The 26416-nt window shown below is 35.3% G+C and overlaps 1 protein-coding gene and 1 long non-coding RNA gene across 3 annotated transcripts in view; one reads left to right on the forward strand and one right to left on the reverse strand.

Moving 5' to 3' along the window:
- The window catches only part of LOC103657032, a 69040-nt gene that overhangs the window by 18264 nt on the left and 24360 nt on the right, over positions 1 to 26416 (forward strand). The window contains exon 2 of the long non-coding RNA XR_005833226.1: positions 16872 to 17104. This is a non-coding gene — a long non-coding RNA (uncharacterized LOC103657032). The remainder of the gene's footprint in view (positions 1 to 16871; positions 17105 to 26416) is intronic.
- SHOC2 (SHOC2 leucine rich repeat scaffold protein) overlaps positions 14655 to 26416 on the reverse strand; it is a 91785-nt gene continuing 80023 nt past the window's right edge. For both annotated transcript variants that reach the window (XM_008684451.2, XM_040624311.1), the window contains exons 5-9: positions 24819 to 25007; positions 20975 to 21097; positions 18761 to 18898; positions 18318 to 18435; positions 14655 to 16728 (exon numbers count right to left, since the gene is read on the reverse strand). In XM_008684451.2, coding sequence (XP_008682673.1) covers positions 16520 to 16728; positions 18318 to 18435; positions 18761 to 18898; positions 20975 to 21097; positions 24819 to 25007 — 777 coding nt within the window. In that variant the 3' untranslated portion in view covers positions 14655 to 16519. The remainder of the gene's footprint in view (positions 16729 to 18317; positions 18436 to 18760; positions 18899 to 20974; positions 21098 to 24818; positions 25008 to 26416) is intronic.

Genomic DNA, 26416 nt, shown 5'->3' on the forward strand with positions numbered 1-26416 from the left:
AGGGTAAGCATTCCCAATCTCATAAAAACCATCTACAAAAGCCAGCAGCAAACATCATTTCACGGGGAAAGCTGGAAGCCTTTCCCCAAGATCAGGAACATGCACAAGGATGCTCACTGCAACTATTATTCAACATACTAGAAGTCCAAAATATAATCAGACAAACAAAAAAGGGGGAGCAAAAGGTATCCAAATCGCAAAGAAGAAGTCAAATGTTCCCTTCGTGAGATGACATGATGGTCATGCGGAAAACCCAAAAGAATCCACCCCAAACTATTAGAAGTTATAGAGCAATCTGCAATGTGGCGGGATACAAAATCAATGCTCAGAAATCAGCGGTATTTTCTATACACGTAATAATGAGACTGAAGAAAGAGAAATTAGGAATCCATCCCATTGTTAATAGCACCAAAACCATATATTACCTTGAATAACTTGTATATGAGCAAAGGTCTAGTGTTCTAGAAACTATAAATCACTCTGAAAGACATTGAGGAAGATACAAAAAGATGGAAAAGATTCCATGCTCATGGATCGGAAGAATTAACATAGTTAAAATGTCCGTATACCCAGAGCAATCTACACTTTCAATGCTATCCTGATCAAAAATACCAGTGACATTTTTCAAAGAACTGGAAACAAATAGTCCTTAAACTGTATGGAACCAGAAAAGGCCCCGAATCGCCAAGGAACTGTTGAAAAGGAAAAACAAAGCTGGGGCATCGCAATGCTGATTTCCCCGAAAGCTGTACTACAAAGCCAGATCACAAAGACAGCATGGTACTGGCACAAAACACACATAGACCAATGGAACAGAATAGAGAACCGCAATGGACCCTCGGCTCTTGGGCAACTAATTCTTGATAAAGCAGGAAACATCTGGTGGAAAGACAGTCTCTTCAATAAATGGTGCTGGGAAAATTGGACAGCTAAGATGCAAAATAATGAAATCAATCAATTCTCTCACACCATACACAAAATAAACTCCAAATGGGATGAAAGACCTCATGTGAGACAGGAATCCACTAAAATCCTAGAGGAGAACATAGGCAGCAACCCTATGACATCGTGGCCAAAGCAACCTTTTTCATGACACATCTCCAAAGGCAAGAGAAACAAGATAAACAACTGGGACTTCATCAAGATAAAAGTTTCTGCACAGCCAAGGAAACAGTCAAAAACTAAGAGCCGCCCATGGAATGGGAGAACATATTTGCAAATGATGCTACAGATAAAAGACTGGTATCCAAGATCTACAAAGAACTTCTCAAACTCAATATGTGAGAAACAAATAAACCATAAAATGGGCAGAAGATAGCAGCGCATCACCCTTTCCAATGATGATATACAAATGGCTAAACAGACACATGAAAAAATGTTCAAAATCATTAGCCATCAGGAAATTCAAATCAAACCACACCTAAGATACCACCTACGCCAGTTAGAATGGCAAAAATTGACAAGGCAAGAAACAACAATTGTTGAGATGTAGTAGCGGGTATCCCTACATTGTTGGTGGAATGCAGTTACAGCCACTCTGGAAAGCAGTGTGTATGTCCCTTAAAAAGTTAAAAATTGAGTTACCCATGATCTAGCCATTGCACTGGGTATTTACCCCAAAGATATGACGTAGTGAAGAGAAGGGCCATATGTACCCCAATGTTCATAGGCAGCATTGTCCACAATAGCTAAATCAGAAGGAACGGATGCCCAACAGATGACTGATTAAGAAGTTGTGATCCAGGGGCGCCTGCATGAAGTCGCAAGTGCCTGCCTTCGGCTCAGGTGGATCCTACTTGGATCGAGCCCACATCAGGCTCCTCCCCAGGAGCCTGCTTCTTCCTCTCCCACTCCCCCTGCCTGTGTTCCCTCTCTCGCTGGCTGTCTCTGTCAAAATAAATAAATAAAAATCTTAAAAAAAAAAAAAAAAGAAGTCGTGGTCCATATATACAATGGAATATTACTCAGCTATCAGAAAGAACAATTTCTCAACATTTGCTGCAACATGGACGGCACTGGAGGAGATAATGCTAAGTGAAATAAGTCAAGCAGAGAAAGACAATTATATGATTTCTCTCATCTATGGAACATAAGAACTAGGAAGATCGGTAGGGGAAGAAAGGGATAAAGGGAGGTAATCAGAAGGGGAAATGAAGCATGAGAGACTGTGGACTCTGAGAAACAAACTGAGGGCTTCAGAGGGGAGGGGGTGGGGGAATGGGATCGACTGGTGATGGGTAGTAAGGAGGGCACGTATTACATGGTGCACTGGGTGTTATACGCAACTAATGAATCATCGAACTTTACATCAGAAACCAGGGATGTACTATATGGTGACTAACATAATAAAAAAACATTTAAAAAAATGTCAATTACATCCAGTTGTTTGATGCTATTGAGTTCAACTATGTTCTGATTTTTTGACAGCTAATCTGTTCATTAGGGATAGAGGAGTACTGAAGTTTCCAATTATAATAGTGGATTGATCTATTTCTCCTTATAAGTTAGATCGGTTTTTGCCTCACATATTTTGATGCTCTATTGTTAAGCACCTACAGATTGTTATGTCTTATTACTGATAATTTTCCTTGCTCTGAAGTTTGCTTTGTCTGAAATTAATATAGCTACTCTTTGATTAGTGTTAGCATGGTATATCTTTCTCCATCCTTTTGCTTTTAATCTGTGTGTCCTCTGTAACACTTTTTTAATTGGTGCATTTAGACCATTGATACTTAAAGTGATTATTGATATTGTTGGATTAATATCAAACTTCTGATCATTGCCCTTGTTTTGTCTTCCACATTTATTCTGCCGCTGTGTCTGAATTGAGCATTTTATAGGATTCCTTCCATTTTCTCTCTTCTCTTAGCATACAAGTGTTTTTGTTGTTAGTGGTGGCCCTAATCTAAGTCCACTTTCAAAGTCACATTTACGTCACCTCATTGGTAAAGCAAGCGCTTTATAACAGAGAATATTCAATCCCATCTCTTACAACACTGTTGTCATTCATTTCACTTATCCATAACCTATAATCATCAAATACATTGTTGCTATTATTTGAAACAAACTTATCTTTATATGAATTAATAAGATGATTTTACCTTAATTTTTTAAAAGATTATTTATTTGACAGAAAGACAGCCAGCGAGAGAGGGAACACGAGCAGGGGGGAGTGGGAGAGGAAGAAGCAGGCTCCCAGTGGAGGAGCCTGATGTGGGGCTCCATCCCAGAACGCCAGGATCACGCCCTGAGCCAAAGGCAGACACTTAACGACTGAGCCACCCAGGTGCCCCATGCCTTCATTAATTCTTTAATGTTCTTTCTGACCTGTATCATTTCCCTTCTCTCTCAAGAACTTCTTTAAGCAATTCAGGTAAAGCAGGTTTACTGGTGACAAATTCCCTAAATTTTAATGTGACAAGGTAGTTCTCCTTTGGAAGAATAATTTCACAAGGTACAGAACTCTAGGTTGGTGGGGACTCCCCCTCCAAGACTTACTTCACTCTCTTCTTGCATGGTTTCAAAAACAAGTCTGATGTAATTCTTCTTGCTCCTCCATGGGTAAGATGTTTTTACCTTCTGGTTTCCTTCAAGATTTTTTTATCTTTGACTTTTCTGTCATTTGAGTATGATATGCTTAGGTATAGATTTGAGTGCATTTATTCTGATTGATGTTCTCTGAGCTCCCTCGATCTGTAGTTTGGTGTCTGACATTAAATTTGGGAAATTCTCCATCATCATTGCTCAAGTATTGTTCTTCTCCTTCTAGTATCCCCATCACATGTATATCTTTTGTAGCTGCCTCGTAGTCCTTGGATACTTCTTGTAGTTTTTCTCATTTTTCATTTGGATAGTTTCTACTAACCTTGAAGCTCACGGATTCCTTCTTCAAGTGTGTCATCTGCTAATGAGCCCATCAAAGGCGTTGTACATTTTTATTACTGTGTTTTTACTTCTAGCATTTTTAAATTCATTCTTATAATTTCCATCTCTCTGCTTACATCACTCCATTTCTGCATGTTGTCCACTTTTTCCATTTGAGCCCTTAGCATATTAATCAGTTATTTTAAATTCCTGGTCTGACAGTTCAAAAACCCCTGTGATATCTGAGTCTGGTTCTGATGTTGGCTCTGTCTCTTCAAGATATTTTTTTTCTTTTAATATGCCTAGCAACCTTTTGTTGAAAGCCAAACACTATGTATTGGGTAAAAGGAACTGATGCAAATAGGTTTTGGTGATATGGTGCTAAGATGTTGGGGGAAGGAAAGTGTTCCATAGTCCTGAGTAGGTCTTTTAGTGAGCCTGTGCTCCTGGGCTGTGACGAGGAAATAAATACTTTAGTCATCTCCTCCCCCACCATTTCAGTGGAAGGCTACACTTGGATATTTCTATTCCCCCACATGAAAAGTTAGAGAAGCCTATAGTTGGGTGTTTCTCTTCTCCCAGGTCAGTCAGGCTCTGATAAAACCTCAGCAGGTTAGTCTCTGGTAAAATAATTTCTCTTAAGGGCAGGGCTTGTTAAGAACAGAAATGCTCTCAGTGTATTTCAAAATGGCTCCCTTTCCCCTCTCCATGCTGAAAGGATGAGGAAATTATTCTCCAGTCTTCTCTCTTAAAAACCTGCGAGGGCTTCTGGAGGTAAAAACTCTAAATAAAAGTGTGGAGGCCCCCTTTAGACCGGGTTGCTCGGATTTTTTAACTCTCAGACTTGTCCACACGGAGCCATCAGCAACTCATGCATTACAGTTAGCTTTTCCTAGCCCAACACTGGTTTCCAAAAAGATTTATGCTTATCGGTATCTGCTCTGGGTATCTGTTCTGGTAATTGTGATTCGCCGTATCCACCCACTTCTCCAATTTGAGGAGCGCCAGTTGCCCTATGACCTCAATTCTCCTATAAATCTAAGAAGAATTGTTCGATTTTCAGTTTTTTTAGCTGTCTTTATTGTTAGGACAGAGTGACAACTTCCAAGCTCCTTACATGCTGGCCCAGAAACTGGAAGTTTTTGCTTTTTAATAACATTTATCAACCTTGAATAGACTACAGAATTTACTTACTGCTTACCATTGGCCTTGCCTCGCTAGAATGTAAATTTCATTTACTATGGTCTGCTTCGTTCACTAATATATCCTACACTTAGACAGGTGCCTGGCATGTTACTGAGTGCTCAAATATTTGCCAAGTGAATATACACCATTTCTTCATACTCGAGTTTTGGATATAAAAAACAAATGAACTTGAATGCAGAATTCTCTATCAGCCAAGTCTCAAAAGGCAACTATGGTAACTTTAATTTGGATTTATACCTTATAAGCCACCTGTTTTCTATGGTTTGGAAGTAAATGCAATCTGGTTGCAAGATGTCACTCCATTGCTCCCTTGGATTCATGTAAACTGATCAGGATGGCTAGCCAGGAGGCCCCCTTTTTAAATTACTACTCAAACAGCTCCAAACATCTCTCTCCCAAAGCTGAGCTTTTAGAAAAGAAAATGCATTCACAGTGAAGCATACAATATTACAAGATCAACATGATAAAGTCAAAACAACACTGAACTAGTAGAGGTAGTCCCCAGTACCACTGTACTACTTATTAGCTAGTTGACTTAACAAGTCTTTGCATTTGATTATTTTATCTTAAAATATCCTATTCTACCTGAAAGACAGGGATAGTCCGTGTAATTTCTTTGAACCCCCAAATCTAAAGTCATTGATCCTTCACTTTATCCAAAACAAAAATGTTATTAGCAAATATTTCACCTATAATCAACATGAAAGATTACCCACCCCCACAAAAATAGCAGCAGTTAAGAATATAAATTATACATTGCACACTTAAGTCAAACACTTTGCTTGTAGCTTTATACCTTGCATTTTGGTTTAAAAGGATGCAAAGGAAAGAAGTGTGGAACTCAATCTAAATTACTCAAATGTATGGTTGTTAGAATATATGGTTTTTCAAATTAGTAGATTATTAATGGAGGAAAGGGGTTGTTTGATTTAGCTTTCACCTACTTAGCCGGTTCCACCCACGGCAGTATATGTGATGTGATTCAGATGGGGAGGTTACATTGAAGAGGAATACTAAGGAGTCAGAAGACTCAGGCTCTAATTTCAATGTTGACATATTATACTGCATCAGTGTATACCCTGGCTATTCCCTCATCTTGAATGTAAAGATAATGAAGTCGGCTTTACATGAAAGTCAAAGGAACAGCAAGGGAAAAATGAAATTACTTAATATACAAATGATCCTTAAAAAAACCAACGGTTATAACCAAAACCAATTAAGTGGAAAAAATGACTACCAAGGTTGTCATGTCAAGTTTTTAAAGGTTCAAAATACCTTAACAATCCTCAGTGGAATTCTAGTAATCCAAATTATTTTAAAATGCAGTCTTGGGCAAGTGATAGTATATTGTGGAGAAAAGTTATATAATAACGGCCAAAGCACTTAGGTACAAGAAAACTCTTGTTGAAACTAGAACTTGTTCTAAAGTTTGTGCATTTTATTTTTCTTTAAAGATTTTATTTACCTGTCAGAGAGAGAGAGAGAGCATGAGAGACAGCAAACACAAGCAGGGGGAACGGCAGACAGAGGGAGAAGCAGGCTCCCCCTGAGCAAGAAGCCCAATGTGGGACTTGATCCCAGGACACGGGATTGTGACCTGAGCCAAAGCCAGATGCTTAACTGACTGAGCCACCCAGGTGTCCTGTATATTTTAGGATCATATATATTTTTAAAGTTGGTATTTACTACATGGTATTTAAATGTGCTTTAAAAAAAAAAAAGTGGGAGAAACGTAATCTCCATGAAGAGTGTGCATGGGTGTACGTATGTAAAACGAAAAAATAAACCCTAATACGCAGATATATCACCTACAATAACACTAAATGAATGTGTTAAGACTAATTACGCCCTGAGGAAAGTAACAATAAGTTATTACTGTGCAAAAGTGGAAAACTAGAAAAATTTTGCTTTTAGTTTTCATCTGCAATCTGAATAAATTTGGGGTTAGAGAATTCTTGACTGTACAGTGTTCTTTTGAAGTTGACATCAAAGGCTAAAATGTGTAGATTTCTTGTATCTATGCTGACGTTCACAGAAGGAAAATGTAAGTCACCAAACATTTTAGAAGAAAACGGTAATCATTCCAAACCCAGGATTATCCATAGCTTCATGTTAATATTTTATTCTCTATAAACCAAAGTCTATTGATACTTTTAAAATGGAAATCAATGCTCTCACTTGCCTCAGGATGCCTTTATTAAGCAGAAACGGGAGGTGCTTTGGAGGTTAGAAAAGCTGAATGAAATCAGCGATTCCTAATTTTTTAAAGTAGGTTACTCAAAGTAGGTGTGAAATCTATTACATTGTGACCTCCTCAATGGTGAAAATTTCTGTCTGTGTCTTTGACAAGATATAAACACTGTTTTGCACCAGGAAATGTGCTAGTTAAAATGCATGGAATCTTTAGTAAGTAAAATTCAGCAAAACATGGCCCTCCAAACAAAGTTGGCCACCCAAGTTAAAACAAAGTTGACTTCATTTATGTTTTCATCATTATGCTTTTACTCTTTCATATTCATATAGATGTACTCACATAAACATATGGCATATATCTTCACACTTTAGAAATTAAAAGGCTTACTCCAGGCATTCTGAGTGCTACTTCTATCATAATATGGCCACTTAAATGCTTAAACAGTTAGCATTAAAACTCCCTCCCTAATAAATAAATTACATTAAAATTAGGTTTTCTAATTTTCAAAGTTAGCAATAAAAACTAAAAAAAAAAAAAAAAAAAAAAAAAATCCAAGTATTCATATTCTTACCAAAGGAAGAAAATTTTAGTAACCATATATTCAATAAAGTGAAATATTTTAAAAGATTTGGACATTCACAATGCCTAATTTTGAAAGTAATATTTATATAAATACACTCCCTCACTAGGCACTGTTGCACTTATAATTTAAAGGAGAAATTATTACCAGTTTTTAAAAATCTCAGTTAAAAACAATAGTTTAAGAGTTGACAGATTCATTGCTCTGTTTGTGAGAATGCAAAGTGGTACAGCCACTCTGGAAAACAGTATGGAGGGTCCTCAAAAAGTTAAAAATAGAACTACCCTGTGATCAAGCAATTGCACTACTAGGTATTAGTCCAAAGTATACAAAAAATACAGATTTGAAGGGATACATGCACCCTGATATTTATAGCATTATCAACAATAGCCAAACTATGGAGAGAGCCCAAATGTCCATCAACTGATAAATGGATATATATAATGGAATATTACTCAGCCATCAAATATTGAAATCTTGCCATTTGCAACGACTTGGATGAAGCTAGAGTATTATGTAAGTGAAATAAGTTATAAATCGCATATGATCTCACTCACATGTGGAATTTAATAAAGGAAACAGGCAAACATATGGGAAGGGGGAAAAAAAGGAGAGGAAACAAGCCAGAAGAGACATTTCTTAATGACAGAGAACAAACTGGGGGTTGATAGAGGGAGGTGCGTGGGGGGTGGGCTAGATGAGTGATGGGTGTTATGATAAGCACTGGGTGTTGTATGTAAGTGATGAATCACTGAATTGTACTCCCAAAACCAATATTGCACTGTATGTTAACTACTTAAAATTGAAATAAAAATTAAAAAATGACAGTTCCATTGCTTTAATCTACACAAGTCATTAAAGAACCAATAATCTAATCACTTAGATTTAATCTAAGTATTTTTATGTTTTATAATGGTATTCTTTTCAAGTCAGAATCTTTTGGTATACATTTTAAAATTGTGCCCCTCCCAAATACAGACATTCTCTTCTTGGGCCTGATTTTTGCAAGAAGGTTTAAGACCATGAAAATCTAGTTTTTTAGCTAGACTAGGTTAAGCCAGTCTTGATCAAAGATGAGTAAAAAAATGTGTAGGGGAACCTGGGTGGCTCAGTCAGTTTAGCGTCTGCCTTCGGCTCAGGCCATGATCCCAGGATCCTGGGATTGAGCGCTCCCTGCTTCTCCCTCTCCCTCTGCCCCTCCCCACCCAGCTGGTGCTCTCTCTCAAATAAATAAAATCTTTATAAAAAATGCATAAATTTGGCCAGTTATCTAACGTCTAATCTATTCCAGAAGATTAACTACAAAGAGTTAAATAGCAAAAAGGGAGAAAATCCACCATAAACAGGTTGACTAAGTAATTAGAATATGGAAAAGAACAATTTTTTAAATGAAGAAAAACAGGTTAAATCTTTAGGTGACATTTCTAGAGATAAGATTTAAGGGAATCAAATTTAATTAAGAATACAAGCAATCATCTAAGATTATTGGAAAGACCATGAAGAGTTGCCCTCAACATTCCTTATCTGGCACACTCCACCCAATTCTTTGGGGGTGAGAATACTGTACACAGGCCCAATTTCAAGAACAAGCAATTGGTATAAGCTGCCTATAAGCTTCTAGCTATAAGCTTCAGGGCTGAAAACTAATTATGAAGAAAGAGTGGCTATAGAAAAGAATCACCGTCCAACGGAATTTTCTGTGAGGACAGACATGTTCTGTATTTGCACTAATATAGTAGTCAGCAGCCACTTAAGGTTATTGAGAACTTCATATGTGACTAGTGTGACTAAAGAATTAAAGTTAAATCTTTATTCAATTTTAATTAATCTAAAATTAAAGTCACATGTGGCTAATAGCTATGGTTTTGGACAGTGCAGAGTCCTAGAAAAATTGGTATGGAAATTAAAATGATATTGAAAAATACACTGAGAAGTTAGAAAAAGTGAACTCTTAATGAAATAGGCTATTTCCTAAAGACCATATCCCTTGTTTCCTTTCCAATTCTACTACAGCTATTTCAATTGTTTATGTTATTTTGAAAGAGACAGTAGGAGTGAGCAGGGGGGAGGGGCAGAGGGAGAGAATCTCAAGCGGACTCCATGCTCAGAGCCAGACGTGGGGCTTGATCTCACAACCCTGGGATCATGACCTGAGCCAAACTCAAGAGCCAGATGCTTAACCAACTGAGCCACCCAGGCACCCCCTATCTATGCAAAAGCTAAATGTTGGAGTTCACCAGGATTCCATCCTGGAGTATTCCATTCTCTTGCCATTCAACATGTGCTCCCTAGGAAATTCTTGTTTCGATTATCATCTATTATGCTGGATCTTCCGTTTCCAGGTCTAATAAATTCCAGACTTAATTATCCAAATGCTTACTTGACATCTCCATTTGAGGTCCCACAGGTAGTAGAACACATCCTCTCCCTAAACCCAAACAAATTAAAAGAACCTGGTCCTCCTGCAGAGTTCCACGGTTTAGGAAATACATCCAGATGCTTAAGGCCACAATCCTAGGAGTCACCTTTGATTGATTTGAAAAAGTGAGTTAACTTTTTCAAATCAATCATGAAGCCTTACTAATATGTCTTCCTAAGATTCCCTTAAATGCTTATTATTTATTTTTTCCATCCCCACAACTACAATCCCAAAGTCATCGTCATCTCTCACCTGGATTACTCTAACAGCCTCCTATATGGACGCTTGACCTCTAGTTTTTATTCCCTTCACCCACTCTTCTCAAAGTAGCCAGAGTGTTTCTTTGAAATACATATCCAAGAATGTTAAGAGGAAAGATAACAGTTAATCACATTGTGCATAGGACTAATACTTGTGACCTTCCCTGATAACTTTTCTTCAGCCAATTAGTTCCCACTGGGTAAGGTCTCCTTTACCCTTACGGATTTTGTTCTCATGAAACATTTAAAAACAATTTAAATAATGTTCTTTATTAGCTGATATCCCAACTTTCTTTTTCTAGGAATCTTGTGCTGAATTTTCACCTTTAGTTACTAAGACATCCTAAATGGTAGAGCAGACTTTCTTACGAGAGCTTACAAAACAAAAAGCATTTTCTCAGGAAGGCTCAGAGAATGAGGGAATTACCTCTAATAATTCAATGTCTCCATGATATATTCCTTATGTATTTTAACAGAAAAACCAAAACAGAAAAAAAAAAAACCACCCATACAGTTTGTGGTTTTAATAAATAGTAAACAATATAAATAACTCTACTGAAGTTAACTCTTGACCACATAAAATGGTTTGCTGCATTTTTTTGTGCACCTGTTTTTGTATACCTATGGATGCCGTTTGCTGTTTTCCAGTTTGCCAGAGGATTAAATGGTAGTGAAGAGTCACTTCTCTCAGCTCCACATTTTGGTGGTTCGATGACACTGCAAAGATTGATTTCATGTTCCAGTTTCACTTACATGAAGCATCGGAAATTTTTTAAAAGATTCAACTGGAAAACATTTACAAATACATTATTTATATTGAATACCTTAATACAGAATGACTGACTTAAAAACTAAGATAATTTTTATGTGGTCAAAATAACAATATAATTCAGGCGAAAAGTACATTTTCTAAAGGCTGTTTTATACCGTCTGACCTTGAATCATAATTCAGAATAGCTAAGTATTCACCACAGCATAAGCCCTGTTAAACATCAGTGGAAGCCTGAGCTCTACTAGGAGAAAATTCAAAACTGTTAAATATTGTTTTCAGATACTATCATTTTTGCAGTGTTCTATCTTGTAACTGTGTTGTTCTATACCTTATAAACTCTGTACTGTGCAAATTATCATGTACCTAATTAAAAACAAGTTCTGACATGCAGGTTAAAATATAATCAAAGGACACTATTCATCTATTCATCATACAAAACATGTTACATTCTTATTTAGCAATTACAAGAAAACATGATGAACTCTGTTAAAAATGAGTTTTGAAATGAGAAAAGTAAAACACTGTAAACAAGGAAAAATTATGTATTAGTATACTTTTCTATTAAAGACAAATATTAAAACAAAAAAAGATTCGAGCCATATATAACATTCCCTTTACTAATTAATGGGCACCAGGTTTTAAGTGCTAACTAGCTAGACAGATTTATTGAATAATAATTTCTACAAAATTACTTAAAGAAAATGGTATAAACAACTGAAGCAAATGTATTTGTATATTAAGCCTGACTAGACCGGTGGAAGATTAAATTCTCCATATAAATAATATCAGAAATGATAAAAGGTAACTTAATATATGAAATCTAATTAATAATGGTCATTGATAAAGCCCCTCTTAGATTTTCCAAGAGCATTTTTATTAGTACCTAGGACATATAAAATGCTTATAATGTCATTTAAATATTATTCAATTATTATTAGGATTGTTAGGATAGAGCTCTAATAATCTGCACAAAGACTGAATCCCACTTAGTATCATTGTGCAAATGAGGAAGAAAAAAATGCTCCTTCCTCAAGATTCTTTACTTCCATCTGTCAGAAATTTGACATAATATACTGATTGTTAGAACAAAGCACTTTACTGCCATCTGCTGAAAAACTGTCATAATATACAAATCTATGATGTGAATACGCCCCCCAACATGTACCGTGCTGCACACTGCACAACCTGCAAAACCTGCACGTGACAGCCCTGCCCATACTACTCTTCATGGTCCCGACACTAATAATATGGACACTCACCTTTCTACCAAACTTTAAAAGTCCCCAATCTAAAAAACCATAAAGTACTATCCAGCTCAAGTCCTGATCATTCACAAATATTTACATTCAAAACAGTTTATATCTAGAATGTGTATGTCAGCAGGATAGTTAACAAGGGTATAAAGTTTTTTTAAGGGTAATGATGACTCAAACTTCAGTTTTAAGAGTTGAAAAAATCTCCTAAAAAACGTATTTATATTTTAACTTACATTTCAAAGTTAAAAATAAATTGCACAGGGGTGCCTGCTGGCTCAGTCAGTTAAGTGTCCAAATCTTGATCTTGGTTTAGGTCAAGATCTGAGGTTGATAAGATCACGCCCTAGGTTGGACTCTGCACTGGGGCATGGAGCAGGATTGAGATTCTCTCTCCCTCTGTCCCACCCCCACCCCACTAGCTCTCACACTCTCTCTCAAAAAAACAAACAAACCCACAAACGTTTCCGTAGAATTAGTGTTATCAGGTTAAGAAGGCATTCTAGTCAATAACAAAGTACTGGTACCTATTTTACAAAACATCATCTTAATACTTTTTTAATATAACAACACTCAAGACATCCTCTTATATACCAAATCAACATCACAATGCTTACATATTCAAATTCTCAGAGATGTGAAAATCAACCGAACACGGCCACATGTCTTCCAATTGCCCAAACTGGCTCTTAAAGGCTAAACTAACCAAAAGAATAGAGCAAGAGAAAAGTTTCAGCAAAGATATTTGGTATACTATCTTTCTTATCCTTTGGTATAGGCAGAAGGAAACCTTTCTTTAGAAGTTGTTCTAAATTTTAGTTAAATTTGAAAATTTCAGGAATTTATTCCCCTGCTTATTTATAAACTGTGCCATTTGTTTCCATCTAATTTTAATCATGCAAGAGTAACCATACAACCTTTGTTTTCCAGAGGCAGTTCTGATGTATGGCTGTTTGGACCAACATAATGACTGTTAGTGCCCCTTTCCATTTCAAAGTGTCCCATTTTATACACTTTAACCACAACCCATTCTTGCTGATGAATAATTACAAATTTTGTGATCTGAAATTTGCACTCAATATGCATGGCCTAGCAATAACTGACATGAAAAGCAAAAGTTGTAACAAAAGTTATCACAGAAAGACTAAATAAATTGTGATGTATAACCATTTATCCATTTTAAATGACTCAGGCTTTACAATGAGATAAAATAGAAATATGCAATTACATTTTTAGAACTCATTCAAATTTATTACCCACCTTTTAATATAAGTACAAATAAATGTTTAATGTGTATTTTCTCCTTCAAGAATTTCTATCTTGTTTTCATGTGTATCCATCAAGTCCATAAATTACTTAGCATCTCCCCCTTCTTCCAGTATGAAATAATCATATGGGATTTAAAAAGTACTACACTACCACAAAAGGACTGTTTAACATTGCCACTGCTGTTTTGCTACTATATATTAACAAAAAGCAAAGTCTAGAGCAATGTTTTTCCAATGGAACATTCTATAACATTCCTTTTTTTTTTTTTTTTAATTTATTGAGCCTTATGGAGTGACTAAACCTAAATTCTTCAAAAGAAAGGAAAATGTTTGGATATGCCAACTAGTCCCACTGTAGTTTCAGGAAAAGTATTAGCTCATATATAGTCACTGAACAATATCCCTTAATTTATTCAAAGTATTTAAATATTAAATAACTTGATTTCACAAGGATATACCAATTAGAGTCCATTTTAGTTTCTTGTTAGAAGTAATGAAATTCATGGGCTCTTACAAGGTGGCAGCCATAAAAAGGACATATATTTTGTAGGTGTTAAAAAAATTTTATAGTCCTCAGCTATGTATGGTTTGCCTGTAACATTACTTGTACATGTAAGAGTGTGATCCTTCTGCATTTCTGTTGTAGACTAACATAAATGAAGGTAGGGGAACCAAAATGTTTCAAAAACCAAATCTATTTTCATTTTTAAGAAACAATAACATTTTTTCTCAAAAAAAAAATTAGGTTACTGCCTTGAAAGTTCAAGTTCCATCACTTTTATATATACACACATGTGGATATGGTATTTTTAAAAAACCACACATACACATAGGTATATAGAGCTGTAATAAACAAATTCCTTTTATAAACAAAATTTTAACTGAAAAGCCACAGTAGATGGAAAAAAAGAAGAAAGGATATTACTTGGTAAAATCCAGTGACATCTACAATAGTTTTACAGCACATTTAAGCATTCTAGGGTTTTATATCTTCACCTGCCTTCCATTTCTTACTTGCTCCTTAAAAAATTGCCAATTATGAATATAGATTCGACCTCAAACTTAGTCCTGATTGTGAGTGCCAGAAAAAGCAAAACACTCTAAATTTCTATTTTAATAGAGCTTCAATTCAAAAATGGTTTATTTAAAACACAATGCCCATCTAAATGGGGGGGGGGAAGAAAACCAAGCAGCAATACTTAATTATACATAATATTCATGATATGGTAAGTGTTTTTTAGGATGATATCTAGAATGCACTTGCTCTGTCTCCTCAATAATTAAATTGACTCAGAATGACACCACCAAAAGTAAGATTACTCTCTGAGGGGCACACACTTACTGCTAGCCTTCAAAGCAGTAAAGCAAAAGAAAACATATCAAATAGCACATGCACATCTTACAGAATTTCCACTGAACTATCAATGGCTTCTATACAATGTGCCTCTTTTCCATAATTGTATTAACAGCTACCAAGAAAGGAAAGATGAGATTAAAATCAATGGTACTGAACTGAATTGTTTGAAGCCAGTGCCCCACATGTGGGGAAAGTGCATTTAGTTCAGCAGCAATATAGCACAGTGTGAAGATATTGTGCTTAGACGCAGATATTCCAGAACTGAAAGATGTACAAGGCAAGTCAAGATATAAAACCATAGTACACTGTTAAATAACCTTGAAACATACATATATTGCAGTGTTCAAAGGAAAACATTCATTTCATTGTACAAGGCTAGGGAGAAATCCTTAAAGTTACCTATTGTAGTTTATGATATAATAAATACATATCTATATAGCATTGTATATACATATATAGAATGTGTGTGTTTATGTGTATATCTTTTTTTTTTTTTGCCAAATTATTTTTAGTTTTTGTCATTCTGCAACTTTCAGGAGTGAAAACTCTTCCATACTACAAGTTTCTGTTCCCCCAAACTTAAGAAAAGGTATTTATACTAGAAAAGGTCTCAATACCCTCCCCCCAACCTAAAGACTCACTTCAGATATTTTGCTTTACAATTGATCAGAGAAACACAATTAAAAGAATTCTAGACTTTCTGACTGTATCTTTTCACTTGCCAGTTGTTTCAACAAGCAAATATCTTTTAATATTTAAACCAGCTGATGCAAATTCTTTAGCAGAGGATATAAAGTAGATTTCACTGATTAAAACAGAGCAAATCAAACCCCCCCAAAAAAATCCAGTGATTTACTCTGACTGTAAACAATATATAAAATTTAAATCTCAAATTTCAAAATAAGTTAAAGAAAAATTCTACCTTTAGGGCCTATAATACTACAATGATCTGACAATTGGTAAGGGGAAAATGTATATAAAAAGTTGCAACAAAACTGTCCATTATTTTTGCTAAGAGAAAGTATATCTAACTATACTACCTCTGGCCCTTAAATTTAATAACTTCATAATTTGTTGGCAAATGTTTTTAGCAAACTGGCATATCATATTACACAACAGAAAAACATCCATCAAGTTCAGCAAAGAAAACTTATATAATAAGCCTTTTGTACAGAATTAAAAAAAAAAATCTAAATGGCTATGATTCCTCTATTAGCAGAAACACATAATGCAGTCTTTATAAATCTGCCAAATATATCAATATCTACATAAATAGATACAGATATAGATATGAAACATTAATGGCAGTCTATTTTTGAACAGTGTGTGGGACCAGCAGATTTGTATCAGACCATGGCACGATATGGACCCTGCATCTTTAGGAACTGAATGATAAAAGAAGGACCCCCAGCAACAATCTGAGGTGGAAGGTGACTGAGTGGACAGTTCTCAATACTCATGATTGAAAGCTTGCTGCAAAGAGCCAGCTCAAAGGGAAGGCTATGTAGATTGGGGTTGTCATTCAAATACAGTTCTTCTAGGTTCTCCAGTGTACCTGTTTAAGAAAAAAAAAAAAAATCAAATCAATTACTATTTTTAAAAAAAATTAGTTACTGTTATAGAAGTTCGATTGGGCATGATGCTACCCTTGGCATCATATATACTGAATACACCTTTCCTCTTACTCTCTTCTCTTAGTTTTAAAACTCTACAACCATGGATCTTCAACCTTACTGAATAAGTGGGGCTGATCTAAAGAATAAAGAACTCTGATGTCCACATCATGCTCCATACCAATTAAATCGGAATTTCTTCCTTTATGGGCAGTTTTCAAGTTTGGAAAGTATTTTTTTAAATGCACATGCTACATCTCCAAAGATTCTGTTTGGAACAGCTTGGCATTGGTATGTATTCTTTTTGAAACTCCAGAGGTAAGTTTATTGTAAATCTGTGCCTATAATCTTTTTATTGTTATAAACAATGTGATTATCTCTTTTATTAAATAAATTTTTCATGTGGAAAGGTTTTTGTTACTTGATATTAAGTATTTCACTAAGAGAATTATCACATATTTGGCAATAAGCCAAAAATCAACTTATGTAATAATCTTAAAAAGAATGATCTAAAACTGTCTCAGGATATTCACACTTTCTAGGCAAATGTCTCCTGCAATCACATGAGGCCAGATGAATAAACATACTGGAAATGAAGCTGCCTCCCATGTTTTGTAATTTTTGAACTTCAAAATTTAATATTTGATATTGGTATGCAGAAGACTAATGAAAATAATGGCTACTAGGTAATCGATGTTTACATTTAAGATTTTAACTATGAGAAGAAGTTACTATTATTATCCTTACTTTACACAAGTAGAAAACTTGAAGCTTAGGGAGTTTCCATACCTTATCCAAAGCCATAAAGCCAATAAGCAGCATGGCCAGATTTTGAATTTTCTATTTTACCCCAAAACCATTTTTTAAAATTAAAGTATAATTTATATTGTAACTCCAAACCCATTCTTAACCACTAATCTAAAGGGCTTCTGAAACAGCATGGTATAGATGGAAGAACATAATACATGGAATTACTAATTTAGAACTACAATGTGATCTCAGTTGATCAATTCTCTTTGTAAAATGGGGTTACAACTTGTACTGCCTAAAATTCAAGGTAGTCATGTTGATTATATGAAATAACAGGTATGAAAATACTTAGAAAATTTCAAAGTACTGTCAAATATTAATTTAATCAGATATTAAAATTAATCCTAAAACCTCTGAGGAAATGTTCTTTGGGCATAAGACATTACTAGTTTAATTCAAGCTTGTGTAGTTTTTAAATGGAAGAAATATAAAATAACTCTGCTAAAATAAGGTTAAATGTATTGGAAATAGAAGTAGGCTAAAATATTCTCAAATGCAGTATTAACTCTGTAACACCCCATGAGGAAACCTAACCAAAACCAACCATCCAACCAGCAACTACTTGGTGCTCTACTTAGAAAAAAAAAAGAGAACGCACGAGAGACTCCTGACTCTGAGGTAACATCAGGTGACAAAAACAGATTTGTCCTCTTTATCTGAAATACTGCTTGAACAAACAAGAGCAAATTAGTACAGAGTCAAGCATCCAAATGGTTCATACCAATTTCTTCAGGAAGATGAGTGAGTAAGTTCTCTCCAAGGCCTAGATGTGTGAGATTGGTAAGGTGACCAATGCCTCTGGGAAGGGTGGTCAACTGGTTGTTTGTCAAGACTAATTTCTAAAAGATTAACAAAATAAAAGATAGTTACACATATATTTCCTACTACTGATATACGTTTAAAATAATACATCTACTAAATTAATAAGATAAATAGGTAAATCAGATTAGGTAAATCACTCAATAAATTTTACTTTCAAAGTATATCATTTGTTAGCAAGTGAAAAGCAGAGAGGTTACATAAACATAAAACTCAGCCCTGATGCTATAATAAAAAATCTCTAATTAAAGAATTAGATCAAATTCTTAAGAAAAATGTACAGTTTGGAATGTACCCCCAAAACTTTAGTCATACAACTATAAAATCACCAGGATAATGTTTTACCTGTAAATCCTTAAGATAAGCAATTTCATTTGGCAAGGATTCCAATTTGTTCTCCTCTAGATCCAATTCTCTCAACTTCCTAAGGTTTCCAAGACCATGGGGAAGCTTCTTTAGAAGATTGTTTGATAATATTAGAACCTAAGAGAAATTATTGATAGTGTTTGGTAACTCATGAAATGGAATTATATACCACCATTGTGTGGCTTAAAATTTATTAAACTGCTAATTTTCTAAAGAGTGAATATTAAGAGTAATGCTCACTCACATAACATAAAACATTTAACTTGATATTCTTTAAAAAATCACCATAGTTATTGGAAATAAAAGAGATTTAAGTCAAAACTAATGAAAGCAAAAGTTTAATTTTACCTATATTACAGAAAAAATGTAAAATTAACTACTTGCACTAAAATTCACATAGTTAATGGTGTTTTGATACTGAGTGGTTACAAATGTGTATCTGATAGGAAACCACTTATGTATTCAAAACCCCTTACAAACCATCATTTTTAGGGAGGTAATAACTTCTAAACTGCCTATTTGAATACACTACAGTTATTACTTATGGTATATTTATTACAACGCAAGCCATCCTCTAATATACCGAACAGGGACTAAGAAAGATAGTCCCTGTTCCCAGAGAAATTACAGTGGTGGTGGCGGCAGCAGCGGCAGCGGCGGGGAGCATGGGAGACAATACTGGGTATGGGGATGGTGCAAAGAGCACTGAATGGAAAAGACCTACATAAGGTTCTGGTTAATGTTTTATGCCCACTTTTTCCCCACAAAGTCATACCACCTATAGTAAAATAAATATATGTAATAAGACCAAAAAAACAATAGTTGTTATTTACTGAGTTTACTACTTGCAAGGCACTAAATGCATTGTGTGCATTATCACATTTAATCCTAACTCCAACCTTATCCCAATACTATCATCTTCATTTTACAGCTGAGGAAACTGAAGCTTGGTCAAGTTAAATCTATAAACACAGATAAAAGTGGAACTGTACCCAGATCTTGCTTCAAAATTCATGCTTTTAACCATTCCATCATATTATTTTACCTTACTAAATAAAATAATTTTAAAAAAAGAAATTAGATTTTTTAAAAACATGGATACAGAGGAAACTTTTAAATATATTTACTATTAGTAAGCTTTCTCATCAAAAGGATGAAAATTCTAAGGACTCAGAAGCAGGAGAATTCATCCTTGACTAAGGAGGGGACAATAAGACAGATCTTTAATTATGGAAAATAATTTTTTTTTGTAAAGATTTTACTTATTTATTTGACAGAGACAGCCAGCCAGCGAGAGAGGGAAACACAAGCAGGGGGAGTGGGAGAGGAAGAAGCAGGCTCCTAGTGGAGAAGCCTCATGTGGGGCTCGATCCCAGAATGCTGGGATCACGCCCTGAGCCGAAGGCAGACGCTTAACAACTGCGCCACCCAGGCACCCCGGAAAATAATTTTAAAAAGAAAAAAAAGGGATGTGAAGAGGGTACTCTAGATACTGCGAATAATAAGACTAAATGTACAGGGGCGCCTGGATGGCTCAGTCGGTTGAGCATCTTTTTGGCTCAGGTCACGATCCCGGGTCCTGGGATTGAGCCCTCCATCTGGCTCCCTGCTCAGCAGGAAGCCTCATTCTCCCTCTCCCTCAGCCTACTGCTCCCCCTGCTTGTGCTCCCTTCTCCCTCTGTCAAATAAACAGAATCTTAAAACAAAAGAGTAAATGTATACAGAGCTAGAAACATGCACAAATTTCCAACAAAGAAAATAATCTAATTATTAAATAAGAGAGTACATGGGTAATTAGGATGTAAAAGTGGGCCAGAATCGTAGGAAAGGTTCTCAATGCCAGTCTGAGGACTCCATAATCATTTTGGTAAACATCAGTGAAGGATTCTTAAATAGAGTTAAGGGAAAAACTATGTCCTAAAAGATGCTAAATTTTAGAGCCCTTTCTTTCAAAGACACTTTATAGCACTCAAATCTACCAACTTTTAGTGGGCAAGAGTAATTCAGAAGCACTGAGCCCAGATTAAGTTAATACCTCATCATCCTAATACGGTTATATGTCTAAGAGAGCTTTAACATTTCTAATTATGATCGTCCCCCAACAGAAATTGCTTATTTTAACTGGAAACTTTATAAGCAAGATAACTGCAGAAGGGTCTAAGGAGTTCTAAATAAATGCTCTTTTATACTCACCTCAAGAGAAACAAGACCAGACACATCCTCAGGAATCTTTGTGAGCTGATTAGTGGCTAAATTCAATTCTACCATACTGGTCCAAGTTCCAAAATCCAAGGGAAGTGATGTCAACTGATTGTCCTGGAAAAGACAAAAAGAAGTAACCACAGTAGAACCACAAAAACAAAGCTCCATACACACACACACACACACACACACACACACATACACCTCCCTGTGGAAAGAAAATTCTTAATTAAACATAAAACCTTAGTCCCCTTTTTGATATCCAAATAAAGAAAAAAACTAAAAAGCAACAAAAAATCTAAGCCTCTAAACTACTTAAACCTTTTTTATTTTGAGGTTAAACTGGAAGTTTGTTCCCTTTGTGATTATCTGTATTGGATATGGAAAAATACACTATATAGACCAACACTTGAGATTTCAAAGGTCCCAGTGAAAAATGGGTTTTCCCCATTTCACGATAATATACAGAAATCACGGAATAAACGGTGGATGATCATGAGTGCAAGGGAAGAAGAAACACTGAAGTACAGCCCATGAGGAAACCAGGATCAGCATTTCCTGAGATGCTGAGCAATAAAGAAGGACAGGAGAAAGTCTTAAGAAGATATCAAATTAAGTCATTAAAACACAATTGATAGTATCCACAATTTTACTTTAAAAATCCATAAGAGATGGCAAAAATAAATTTCTCATTGAATAATAAAAACAGATGATGAAATAGTGTGATCCGAATTTTGTTTAAAAATTAGATATAGCTACATGCAGAAAAAAATTATGAAATATATGCCGGTGATTCACTATTTTTCCTCCTGCTACTTCAAATCTACATATAAATAATTTTCATCAATAACAACTCTTACCACACTGTATTTGTTGGGGCTATTTGTATCAAGAGAGGACCAGCAGTACCCCTGATGTATGCCAATGTGTTAAGTGTGATGCCACCTCTCAAGTGGGTAGGGTTATTTTAAATTTTCTGCAATATACATGGATTACTTGTCTCATTTTACACAAAATTATCAGTAAGAGAAATTCTAAGTAGCAAACATCCATTTGAAAACCAAGTTTTTCTGGGGCGCCTGGGTGGCACAGCGGTTGGGCGTCTGCCTTCGGCTCAGGGCGTGATCCCGGCATTATGGGATCGAGCCCCACATCAGGCTCCTCTGCTATGAGCCTGCTTCTTCCTCTCCCACTCCCCCTGCTTGTGTTTGCTCTCTCGCTGGCTGTCTCTATCTCTGTCAAATAAATAAATAAAATCTTTAAAAAAAAAAAAAAAAAAAAAAAGAAAACCAAGTTTTTCTTTTATCATAGTATTTACATTTATTACCTATTCATTATAACATTTAAGCTTATTAACTACTGATAATTAGCATAAAAAGGAATTTCATTTAAAAAAAATTACTACTGGTGCTTATGAGGAGGAAAATATCAGCTTTCACTTTGACTTTTTTCAAGAAAAAATTTTATTAAACATCTGTCATGCTATTGCAGAAAAATTAAGGCAAAGCTCTAGGCAAACTTTTCTTATTTCACCAAAAACAAGCCTTTCCATGCTAACGTTACAGAAACATCCTATCCATAAAAATGCACCACCAAATGCAAAAACTAATGAACACCTGGACTGCTGTGTTCTAAGCCTCTTATTATAAGCAGAACATTCAGAATTAATATCATTACCACTGCTATATCTCATATAACTGAAATGATGAACAATAAATTTTATACCTGTTTAAGATTACAAGATTATCTTGAATTCCCACTAGTTCACTTATTATATACCTCTAAAAAATTATCATAAAAGATACATATATTTATGAACAAGTATAGATAGAATCAATGAATTCTACATTTGGACTATAGTTTAAAGAACCACATTATGTTGAAATAGTTCATCAAAGATAAAAGGCTGTAGTATAATACAATAGAAAGAACACTTACACCTGGAAGCAGGAAATCTAGGTCCTCTGGATTCCTACACCTCAGCCATAAATTAGCTATATGGCCAATTTACTTTTCACCTCTGGACCTAAAGTTTGTTCACTATAAATAAAATCACTGGAAAAAGTCAGGTTTCATTTCTTTCCTCCTTTTTTCCTTATTACAAATGTGAAACTCATTCACTGTAGAGAATATAGATATGCAAAAAGAAACTAAAGATCATCCATCAGAAGAAAATATTTGCAAATTATATATCTGATAAGGGGTTAATATCCAAAATATACGAAGAACTCAACAGCAAAAGAACAATCCAATTAAAAAATAGGCAGAGGATATGAATAGACATTTTCCCAAAGATTACATACAGATGGCCAACAAGTACATGAAAAGATGCTCAACATCACTAATCATCCGGGAAATGAATATCAAAACCACAATGAGATATCACCTCACATCTGTCAGAATGGCTGTTATCAAAAAGACAAGAAATAACAAGTGCTGGTAAAGATATTTAAAAGGGGGGGGGAATCTTTGTGCACTGATGGTGGGAATGCAAATGAGTGCACCCACTGTAGAAAACAGTATGGAGGTTCCTCAAAATATTAAAAATAGAACTACCATACAATTCAGCAATCCCACTTCTTGGTATTTATCTGAAGAAAATGAAAACATGAACTCAAAAACATATATGCACCCCCATGTTCATTGCAGCATTATTTAAAATAGCCAAGATATGGAAGCAACCTAAGCGTTCACAGATAAATGAAGAGATGAAGAAATTGCAGTGTACACACACACACACACACACACACACACACACACACACACAGCAACAGTATTCAGCCATAAAAAAGAATGAAATCTTGTTTGTGACAACATGAATGGACCTTGAGAGCAGTATGCTCAGTGAAATAAGTCAAATGGAGAAAGACAAATGCCATATGATCTCACTTACATATGGAATCAAAACAAAACACCAAGCTCAAAGATAAAAAGAAAAAGAAAAGATTGATGGTTGCCAGAGGTAAAGGTTAGGAGGTGGCAAATTGGGTAAAGGGAGTCAAAAGGTATAAACTTCCTACTTATTAAATAAGTAAGTCATGGGGATGTAAGATACAGCAATTATAGTTAATGATACTGTATTACATATCTGAAAGTTGTTAGGAGAGTAAATCTTAAGTTCTCATCACAAGAAAAAATATTGTGTAACTATGTATGGTGATGGACATAACTAGACTTAGTGTGGTGATCATTTCCCAATATACGAATATTGAATCATTATGTTGTACAACTGAAACTAATACAATCTTATGTCAACTATTCCTCAATAAAAAAGATCATCCATAAAATTATGATATTCAAAGATAAACATATTTTAAAAAATTCTGGCTATATATAAGTATACATATAAATCTATAGATACTTAATATATAATTAAGCACATTAAGAACAGTTAAAAACTGTGTGGAAAGACAGTCTTGCATGCTTTAACTTTTTTCTACTTAACTGAGAATGCTTCAACTGGTATTAATATTCTTCTAAACTTGAGTATTATTTTTAATGACTTCACAGTATTCCATTGAAGATACACTACTTTTAAAAAATGAAATCTTTATTAGGTTGGTACCAATTAAATAGAAAGTTCTATAATAAATATCCCTACAACTATGCTTTCATGGACATTCATGATTATTTCTTTAGGATAAAGTGCTAAGAGTATGCACGGTTCTAAGATATTTGTTATCTAAAACAAATTGCCCTGAAATATCATCATCAGTTTAGACCCCATCAGCAAGTAACAAGTAACTGTTTTCCACACTAATAGAGAAAACACAAATGCTAGTATAAGTTCTAATAATAGTAGCTTTTCTCCCCCTCAAAACAAACAGAGGCTTACCTTCATATTCAGCTTACTTAATACTTTTGCTCTGGAGAAAATTCCAAATGGGATTTTATTGATTCGATTGTGTTCCATGTTGAGGGAATAGATGGTGGAAAACTGAGATGGACCGCCTACTGGATATAACTGGAAGCAATTTCTAGCTAAGGTCAAACTATTCAGTTTCACAAGACTTGATAACAGACTCTGTAAACAAATAAAATAAACATATGAATTAGAACTGTAACAAGAGGGGAGCCTGGGTGGCACAGCAGTTAAGCATCTGCCTTGGCTCAGGGCGTGATTCCGGCGTTATGGGATCGAGCCCCACATCAGGCTCCTCTGCTATGAGCCTGCTTCTTCCTCTCCCACTCCCCCTGCTTGTGTTCCCTCTCTTGCTGGCTGTCTCTATCTCTGTCAAATAAATAATAAAAAATAAAATCTTTAAAAAAAAAAAAAAAGAACTATAACAAGATTACTCCACAGAATACAGAGAAGCAGTCACAAAGGCCTTAAAGGGCCTTCAGGTAAGAAGTGACAGACTGGTTGGGCCAGCTCTGCGATGCCTCACAGAGAGGGACAGTCACTACTCAGCTCTAGCTAACTGTTGCTTTATAGGAATGTGCAGCCAATAGAGTTAGATTTCCAGATTTTACAAGAAACAGAATACACATACTTACATAAAATCTAATTTTTATTCCTTGGCGTTAGCTTATTTAGAATACTCTATAAATAAGGGGCACCTGGCTCAGTCTTGATTTTGTGTCCAACCCTTGATTTTGGCTCAGGTCATGATTTCGGGATCATGAGATGGAGCCACGTTGGCTGTGGAGCCTGGTTGGGCTTCTCTCTCTCCCTATGCCCCTACCCACACTCCCTCTCTCTCAGGCACGCTCACTCTAAAAAACAAAACAAAACACCAAAAAATCACTCTATAAAGAAAAGTATGTCTGAGGGTAAGAGATATCTCATGAGTGGCCAGTTTGAGAACCTTAGAGAGGGGAATCTTTGGCATCACACGGTCCTGAGTCTGAGTCCTGGCTCTGCCACTTGCTATGTGACCAATCCTATTCAGGTCCGAGTTAATTATCCTCTAAATTATTATTAACATCATACCTGACTCAGAGTAAGCTGTTTTTCAGAAATTTAATGGCTCCTTTAAAGAATATTAAATTCAGATGATAACACTTCCTGATATTATATAATATTGTTTTTCCATATGGTAAAATTGCAGAGGGAAATACGCATCTATCAAACAAGTATTTACTGCACATAATAGCCCCATATCCCCTTACTTCAGCCTCCCACCACATTACCACAGTGCTAGGCGTTTAGGCATTATAAAAGAAATTCTGCCATTAAAATGACTAAGCCCTATTTAGAGAAATGAAGCACACAGATGGGAAAAAGAAAACAATACAAAACTGTATATAATCAATACTAAATTATATGTAATATGCTCTTGCTATTCAAAGTCTGGTTGAAGGAAGAGCAACATTAGCTTGTTAGAAACGTAGACTTTTAGGTCCTACTCCTACAGAATCGGTATGAATCTTAACAAGATTCCCAAGTGGTTTGTATGCTCATTAATGTTTGAGAAACACTGATACAGACTA

Source organism: Ursus maritimus, unplaced genomic scaffold (assembly GCF_017311325.1).
Source record: "Ursus maritimus isolate PB19 unplaced genomic scaffold, ASM1731132v1 scaffold_7, whole genome shotgun sequence".
NCBI lineage: Eukaryota > Metazoa > Chordata > Mammalia > Carnivora > Ursidae > Ursus > Ursus maritimus.